The following is an 8,933-nucleotide window of genomic DNA, read 5'->3' on the forward strand; positions in this document are numbered from 1 at the left end:
ACATCTCCACATGAAAGGGGCCTGGAAAGAGAACACTGACTTAATCCACGGTCATGAAGACAAAGATTTGATCCAGTAACAACCTAGATCCTGGGGCTGGACACAGTGCGAAGTGGGAGGGCCTCCAGAGGGGGCTCATACACTTTCCTGGGCAAGGCTCTTTGCACGTGTATGTTCTTAACCCTTATAAATAGAGACTCCAGCTCATTGTAATCTGTGTTGCAATCAAGATCTCTGACTCAAGAGTCTGGTACTCTGAACTAAGAGAAAACCCCAAAGTACAGAGAGGACAGTGCTTAAGCCAATAAAATGAAAGGAGGGATGGCTAAAGCCCCTCCCTTAGTCACAATCCCTTTTTGTGGAAAGTAGAACCACCAGATCAGAGATGTGAATAAACTGAAAGAGCTGGGCAGGTGTTCAGGAGGCGAGAAAAGGCTCAGGTCCCCACCTGCATCCTTCTTTCCTGAAGGAGCAAGTGATTCTCAGATAATTTAAGATGCAAGCTCAAACTCATCATTTTTCTGTTCCTGGTTTAAAAAAAAACACAACTCCAAACATATATTATGTTAACAAAACTTTATTCATAGAATAAATTTCACATTAGAACTTATACCACAACCCCCACTTAGTAACCACTGTTTCAGTTTATAAAATTACTGTGGCAGTCAGTATGTCCTTAATTTAATAAAAATGAATACCCCTCCCCAGCCACTTGTCTAGAATTTAGAGTTTGTTTACTGCTTGAAAATATGTAACATGCCCTAGTCAGGTTATAAATATGATCCATGAATTTTTTAAAAAGACATGTTCAAGTACAAAAATAAATAGGTTAAATAGCAAAAATAAATAAATGCATTAATAAATATATCCAACGATACAAAAGATATTACCAAAATCTTAGAAAACTGTGCTTTAGATTAAGACAGGAAACACATGAAAAGAACCACAATAAGGAAACAAATATTAAATAAACAATACACACAGTGACCAGCACTAAATGATATAACAAGGAGACCATGGTCTGGGGTCATGTCTCCACAACACTCAGGACTGGGATTCTTGGCCAGGAACATTGTCAGCAGTGTTGTCGCTTCCTCCTATCTCGTCTTCTCCATCCACTGCAGGAGAATGTCTAGCTCTCCCAAAGCTTTCACCACCACTTCATGAGGCTTAAGCTGAAAGACACACACTTACATGGTGAGTAAATCTCAAAGAGACAACATGTACCCCAAGGTTAATCCTCTCCTTTCATTGCCAGTTCTGTTGCAGATTGTAAGCAAAGCATTCTTTTCAACATAAAGGAACTGGACAGAACTTATATAGAAAGAACCTCAAGATCTCACAAGAGGAGGGAAAATCACCCAGGTTTTACACAGGGAAACTGAGACCCTAGGGAGTAGCAGAATTGAGACTGCAACCCAAGCCTCCTTACATCACAGAAATCAAAGTTATGAGGCTGTTTTTTGAAAAGGCATGTGTATGTCCGTGAGAGTGTGTGTGCATGTGCACAAGAGTTGCCTCTTCTGCATACTTCAATTGAACAAATGTTTATTGTGCTAATCACTGGGCTGGGCTGGGATCTGGAGATGAATTGTACAATAGTCTAGTGAGGGAGACAGGCAGAAGGAGGCAATTAAAATGTAGTATGGTGAGTAAGTGATGGAGTCCACACAGGACAACAGTGGAGGCACTAAACTCAGAGAAGTTGCAGCACCTTCTTGAAGGTGATGCCTAGACCAAGTCTTAAAGGATGCATGGGCTTAGTCAGTAAGGAGTGGATTCCAGGCGTTCCTGGCAGATGTACAAAGTCACTGAAGTGAGAGACAGCATGGTGTGGGCTTGTTGGAACTTGTGAGTGACTATATTTGAGGGTATGTATGAGTGTGTGAATATTGGAAAACTACAGTCTCTTGTTTGTGTAGAAGGAAGAGCATATGTCTCTGGAGTGACTTGATTGAATCACTGTCATTCCCTTTTATTTCTCAAAGCATGTTCCAGAGAAAGCACCCTTCTGGAGCCTGATGGGTGTCTCTGGAGTAAAGCAGAGAGAGTCCACATGACCTCAGGGGGCTATTAATCTGAGGGCTACTGGATTCCTATCAGTATGAATACCCATCCCACCCATCTATGACCTCAGTTCTAAAAACACATTCATCCCAACCAAGGCCAAAATTGCATATACCTCTTTAAAGTGATTCAGAATCTGGCTGTATTTCTTCATTGCTTCCTCCCCACAAGGGCATGTCATATGGGCATGCTGAAAGGAATGCCAAAGAATGACAGGTTTTATTAAATATTCTGATTTCCTGCCATTAATATGAAAGAGAAGAAAATTCTCCTCTTTGTATTGATACTTCATTCTTAAAGAAAAGTCTTTTCAGGCTTCAGCATTTAGGATCATTAACCTAATCGTCTTTAGAAGAGGAGGCCAGCTTTTTAGGCTCAACTACAGAGTTCATTGCTTCTTTTTAGAAAAAGGTAGCTCTGAAGGAGTTTGTGATCACAGTATTCCATCTGGCCTATACCCCCCACATCAGCTGTGGTCTATCCTCTTCCAGAGAGCCCCCATGAAAGAGAAAATTGAGTTAATAAGTACTGCTCAGGCCCCATCTTGAGACTGAATCCGATGGCCTGATGACTGGCTGCCTGGACCCTGTATGCACTAGTACACACACCATCAGATCCTTCACCTTAATTCCATGGATAAGAGATAATTGTCATTAACATTAAACAGCTAGCATTTTGTAGTTCTTTAGACTTTTTTACATGGAGCATAGATCCAAAAGTCAGTAAAACTGAGTTCTTATTACCTAATCATGTGGCTCAACACAGATTATTAGAACTTTTGGACCAAGTTTTTTCCATCTCTTACATAAAAGTTAAAAAGAGTTTAGTTGCTAAGTCACCAAAGCTGTGTGCCGAGATGAATCCCTTTACACTAGACTCCTACTCACACAGAGTCGGAGGTCCTTTTTGACAGTAAGAAAAGAGTTGGCGAGACTGCTGATCTTTCGGCGGATATGGTGGTCAGAGGTCAGATAGTTTTTGAATACTGTATCCAGGTAGAGTCTCAGTATATGGCGGAGGAGGCAGCACTGATCTGCAGGCTACAAAAACAGATTGGCGTGTTGGTGGGGAGAGGGTGTCCGGGGACTAGACTCAGGGGGATAGAGTTGCCCCTCGCTCACATTTCCTCCCAGAACTCCTATGAGCCAAGCACATACCTTTGTGTCTTGCAAAGACTCAGTCTTCCTCAAGATTCTGAGATCAATGATTTCATCTTTGGCTTGCTAAACAGAAGGCAAGGCAAGAAATGACAAGTCATTGATGGTTGTCTGGGATTTAGACACAAAGACCTCTCATTCCCTCCTTGCCATGACCCAGTGAGCAGTGTCCCTTTACAAAACACTTTTATATCATGAACTACAGAAGTTTCTTGGGAATACATCTGTCTCTTTTTGTGACCATGCTGCTGAGAGACAGAGGAAGATAAATAGAGAAGGGAAGAAGCAGCTACAAAATTGGGAGTTGCCTCCCCCACATACCACACTCTCCCTTATCTCAGAAAATGTATTTTGCATTTCCTGAAGGTCTGTGGTGATCACGCAGCTTCCCAAATGGAGTGTCTTCAGCCCAGCAGAAGGTGTCCAGAAGAGATAAAACACAGCCAAGAAAATGCAGCGGGGGAGACTGGAACCTTTCATCTTGTGACAGAATCTGGAAACCACAGGAGCTAGGAATTCAAAGAAAAGAGCGTGACTTACTGATTTCCCCCAGATGCGTTAAGAAGCCCATATGGTCACCAGAGACCTGCCTCCCCCAGATGTCTCATGAGGAGGAAACTTAATAGCTTTATCTGGCTTCCTACAGTCTAGCATATTCATCTAACTTACTGAGAAAAAATGCTGAGCTTCCTCAAAGAAGAGCCTTCTGTTGCTCACTCAGGATCTGAGTGTGAGTTGGTGCTACAGGTCCCTGCTCCTTTATTCTGTCCCCATCCCAACCCCATCATCATTGCCCAGGAGGTAAGTCCTGGAGCAGCAAACAGTGAGTAGATAGAGGATGACATCTCAGGGAAAATGTCAAAACTTGTTTCTGTGAATTGACGTATATCATCTTCCCTTTCAGAATGCCAGTATAGCTCACTCTTCTGATTCCTTTAGACCCTCAGGGAAACTGGGGGGAAAGAGACTCACAGAAGCTGTTGCCAAGCCACCAGAAACACTTGAAGAAAATTGGATTTTATGGCCACCTCAGGGCAGAGGAGCTTAGCTCTGTTTGACATTTGTCTGAGATCAAATCACTCATTTGGGGAGAGCCGATTTATCTCAGCCCAGAAGGCAAATAGAAAGTCAATGACTTCATAAAAATCTTACTGCCAAGGAAAGGCAAGATCAATTGGGCAATCTGCCCAATTCCACCTAAGACTTCTCCACCCTCCTGCAGTGTCTACTCCACAGTGCCCTCCTCAGGAAGACTGCAGTCAGGTACACCTGGGATGAATTCAAGAGCACGCTCTTCCCTGGCACTTTAAATCCCGCTGAAGATCAAATGAAGAAAGACAGAGGAAAACTCATTTCTTTTTGGGGTGAGCCTTTGTCCATAAGGTGGCACTTTATAGTCTTCGCTGACTTTTAAGATGAAATAATAATGGGCTGGTATTAAGGCAAGGAGAGTAGGCACTTACTTCAGGCACAAAATTTTACGGGGCACAAAGTCTCAGTGGTCAACAGAAATAATATTTTAATGCAATATCAAAATTAATGAAAAAGATCACGATAAACAAAATATCAATATTTTAAATAGGGGCAGAATCTGAAAGTGCCTTGCTAAGCTGTGTTGGAACCCAAGACCAAAGGGAAAACAAGTACTCCTATCTACTTACATACAGTATATGTTTTTATGTATCTTTAGTTATTAATTTTTTCCCAGAACTATATGATAAAAATATTAGTGATGAGTCTTCACCAGGAAAGTAAAATAATAAATTCTTTATGGGGCTTTTAAAAAGTGTTTAAACTTACAATAATATTGTCAGTTGTAATATAGCTGCTTGTAAAATTTTCAATATCTTTCAACTACTTTAATGTTTTGGGGAAAATAACATATATAAAATACATAAAAACTTCTGTTTAGGAGTGTACATCTTTCCTTTTTTACCTTAGGCTCCAGTACGGATCAGTACCACACCGCTAACCATCACCACTTACTGAACTGTTCCCTGCATGCCAGGCAATGTGCTAGGTATATTTTAAGTCCATGTCCATCTGAGATACTGCCAATGTAGGAAAAAGGAACACACAAACTAAACCCAAAAGAATTAGAAAGAACTCTGTGTTTAGAGACGAGAGAACTGGATTCATATCCCTGCTCCCACAAGTTCCCACCAATGTAGGTTGTCCCAGTTTGCCCAGGACCTAGGGCGTTCCTGAGACACAGGACTTTCCAATTTAAAACCAGAAACCACAGGTAAACCAGGATGATTTAGTCAGTCACCCTGCATCTCTGGGAGCTTAGACAAGTCGACTCATCTCTCTGGGCTTTTGTCTTAGCCCCGAAATGGTGATAATTAAACTTACCCCAGAATTTGTTTTGACATTTAAATAAAATAAAGTATAATTCATACACCTGGCACATAATGAGTGACTGATTCATTTTAAATAAAAATTACATTAGTTTGCCTTGAATGCAGTAGGTGTGTAGTGAATATACAATAAACTCAACAATTTAATCCGCGTTTATTGAGCACCTACTATATTGGGCTAGGTACTGAAATACAAAGATAAACATGACAATTCCCTACCCTCTAGGATATTTTTTCCTAATGCAAAAAGCTCGTTTAGATGTGACCCTGAACACATTGTGGTAGATGATGGGAGAAACTGGGCTGATCCCCAGAACTGTAGACAGTGTAGGTAGAGGGAAAGTTCTCTTACCTGAGCTCAGGAAGGGCTGTTGCTTCTGATATTCTAGGAGTCTGTTTCAAAGCTAAGAGACTTCTAATTATTTATATATGTGACACATGAAGGAAGTGAGCTCACACAGGTGAGAGCTGAAACTCCCCTGGAATTTCTCTAGTGCATAGCACTTCCTCCCATCCAAAGACAGTTTAACTGGTGGCTGGATTACCTCAACACTTCTAAGAAGCACTTCTTAGGAGGTTATTGTTATAGTTGGATAAATGATGTGCTCTTTCTTTCTGGCTCCCTCCCAGTGGTAATTAGGACAGAAAAGATCAGTGAATTAGAGAACTAGAAGAGTTCTCTAATACCACTAGGTATTTTTTTCCTCTCCTTTAATGCTAATCCTCCATGACCAGGCTTCTCCCCAACCCAAGACACAGTGGGCTCACTCCTGCAATTTCTCCTTTTTTTTGCTGTTACCACCCTGTCGCTCCAACAATGGCCACCCTTCTTTCCCTCCACTCCTTAGTAAAGAGTGGGCCCCAATTCCTTATTCTTGAACTACTCCAGACCACACCAACCCCACATTTCTCTGACTTCCAGAGAAAGGAAGAAAAATCTGACAATAGCAGATTTTTCTTTGGCATGTGTGAGAGTCTAATGTTGCCCTGTGTTTCATGGGCCTTAGCCTTTTCTCCCAGAGGACACTGGAAGATTTTTTTTTTATAAAGGGACTAATCCATCTGGTAGAACCACATTTTGGCAAGATTAAATCAAAGCACTGAGATGAACTACATGTCATGTTTAACACTCTAAAAATTATTAAGATGGTAGAGATTATAATACATCCCTTTCCAAGTTATTTCTTCCTTAATACCTACAGCTCTAAAGTCCTATATTTGAGTCCTAGGATTCATAGTCCACAGGATGACTTTAATATAGTAGTTCATCTTTTTGGATTGCAGTTCACATATTTGTAACATGAGAGCAATATTTTATATTTTATAAAATATTTTATAACATTTCATACATGAAATAATCTGTAAATTCCTTTACAGTTCTTACATTCGATCTCACTACAATTCTCTGCTTCTCTACCTTTGCATCAGAACACTCCTTTTAGTGTCTTTTAATGTTCTCCTAAAGTTCCTTGAAATGAAGACCATAACTTTTCATTGTAATGTTTGATGCATGTTGAAAATATGTATGAATATCTCCTCTAAATATCTGTTGAGCTCATGCCTGTTTTTTCATCATTGGTGCTGAGTAAACAATTTCTTATGATCAGCTATAAATGATTAAAGTAAAACTGAGAAACATGACCTGACAAGAATATTTGAAATCAAGATTTTCAGGAAGTATAAGCAGTGCCCATGCCAGTCACTTCCTTTTCATTAGCCAAGAAGAGCCCAATTACTTTGTTTTAAGTTACCTGTAACAATGAATTGAACTTAATTTTTCTTGTTCAATCCCAATTCTACTTGATTAAGTCTACTTGAATCGATATCTACTTTTCCTATATCAAAATACTTTATTCTTTCAAAATCCATTGAACAGATCCCATCCCATTCTCTGCACAGACACCAATTCAGCTCACTTCCTCTACAAAATTTTGTGTACCTTCCCCTAACCATTTTCTCTATCTAACTACCAATTCCAAAGGCAAAAATGGCCATTCCCAGAAAGAGACTTAATTATGGCCTGAACTAGTAGCAGTAGAAAAGTAGATGTGAGTGGACTTAAGAGAATTTGAGTACATTGTAAGAAACTAGAGATTAATTAAATATGTAGGTCAGAGTAAGGAGGAATCAAGGATCGTAATAATATAACTAGGTTGAACTACATGCAATTTCCATCTGTGTAGGTCAAAACTGTCTAATATTAGCACTGTCATGTGGTTCAACCTAAAAATTATTATTTTGACACTACATAGAATATTCTAAGCATACTACCTGGGCTTACATATTAAAAACTGTGTACACTATAAATATATATATATAATATATATGTAAATGTATAACATACAATGTATATCTACTAATACGTACTTACTGTAGATATTCTCATTTAATTTTTGTAAAATTCCACTAAGAACATAAGCTCCTGGAGGGCTGTATTTGTGCCTGTCTTATCCACCCCTATATTACAAACACCTGGAATGGATCCTAATCCATTATAAGTTTTCAATGAATTTGTTGAATATATTGTTATTTCTATGAGACACATCTTATAATTCAATTTTCCAATGACGAAACTTAAGCTTAGAGGTTGAATGGTTTTGCCCAAGTTCGCCCACCCAATAAGTAACAGACTTTACTAAAAATATAGCATCTTTTCCTATTGTTGATGTGAGGATCATAAGGCCCAGGGGACAACATGAAGATTAAGGTGAGTAGGTGGCAGAATGGAAACTTCCCCTAGGTTTCCTAATTTTTAATTCATTGCTCTTGCCATTAAACTGTGTGTCCTCGGGGACAACAGAGCCCTAGAAGAGTAGTAGAAAAGGGGGTCCAGGAAACAGATTCCTAATTTTATTTCTGGGCCTACATATACGGAAGAGTCCAATAGTATGTTCACTTAAGAGAATAGACCACCCATTTTACCTTCCTGAGGACCTCTGAATTAATGCTCTGAATCTACACTAACAGAAAGAATCCCTCTCCCTCCAGCACTTCCCATCATCCCTTCTACGAATCCTTGATCACTGGAATAATTCCATGCTATCGTAGGCAATACCCAGATACTTAAGGCCCTATCCTTTAGGCGATAAACAGTATGGGTGTAGTTATGGAGATTGTGAAGCAAACAATAAATTCAAGCCCTAAAATCAGAAGGTTTTCAAACTTCCCAATAAAATGAAATGTACTGCCTTCTTCTTACAAAATTAATTTTAATCATATTATGTTTAAGAATGAATTAATACAGTACGGCAAATGATCACCAGAAATAATTGGAAATAATCCGCACACCTTCCCATATGTGACCTTCCACCTCAAGTTGTCACAGAAAGATAAAAGTAAAATAGGGTAT

At 39.6% G+C, this 8,933-nt stretch overlaps 1 protein-coding gene across 1 annotated transcript; it reads right to left on the minus strand.

Annotated features, from left to right (window-relative positions):
• Nucleotides 1–1,097: 1,097 nt before the first annotated feature.
• IL20 (interleukin 20) lies at nucleotides 1,098–3,704 on the minus strand. Its single transcript, XM_037155330.2, has 5 exons — nucleotides 3,546–3,704; nucleotides 3,225–3,290; nucleotides 2,955–3,107; nucleotides 2,183–2,257; nucleotides 1,098–1,175 (listed from the first exon to the last, which is right to left on the minus strand). Exons 1-5 carry the CDS (start codon nucleotides 3,702–3,704, stop codon nucleotides 1,098–1,100), a joined length of 531 nt encoding a protein of 176 aa, XP_037011225.2.
• Nucleotides 3,705–8,933: the final 5,229 nt, after the last annotated feature.

Source organism: Artibeus jamaicensis, unplaced genomic scaffold (genome assembly GCF_021234435.1).
Source record: "Artibeus jamaicensis isolate MK-2021 breed Jamaican fruit bat unplaced genomic scaffold, CSHL_Jam_final contig_475, whole genome shotgun sequence".
Taxonomy (NCBI): Eukaryota; Metazoa; Chordata; class Mammalia; order Chiroptera; family Phyllostomidae; genus Artibeus; species Artibeus jamaicensis.

Bases quoted from the DNA above. Each gene is read 5' to 3' on its own strand.
- IL20 (XM_037155330.2), bottom strand. From the start codon at position 3,704: ATGAAAGGTTCCAGTCTCCCCCGCTGCATTTTCTTGGCTGTGTTTTAT. The intron at 3,291-3,545 runs GTATGTGGGGGA...CCTTCTGTTTAG, and splicing joins CTGAGATAAGGGAGAGTGTG to CAAGCCAAAGATGAAATCAT. The intron at 2,258-2,954 runs GTGAGTAGGAGT...CATTCCTTTCAG, and splicing joins AAAAGGACCTCCGACTCTGT to CATGCCCATATGACATGCCC.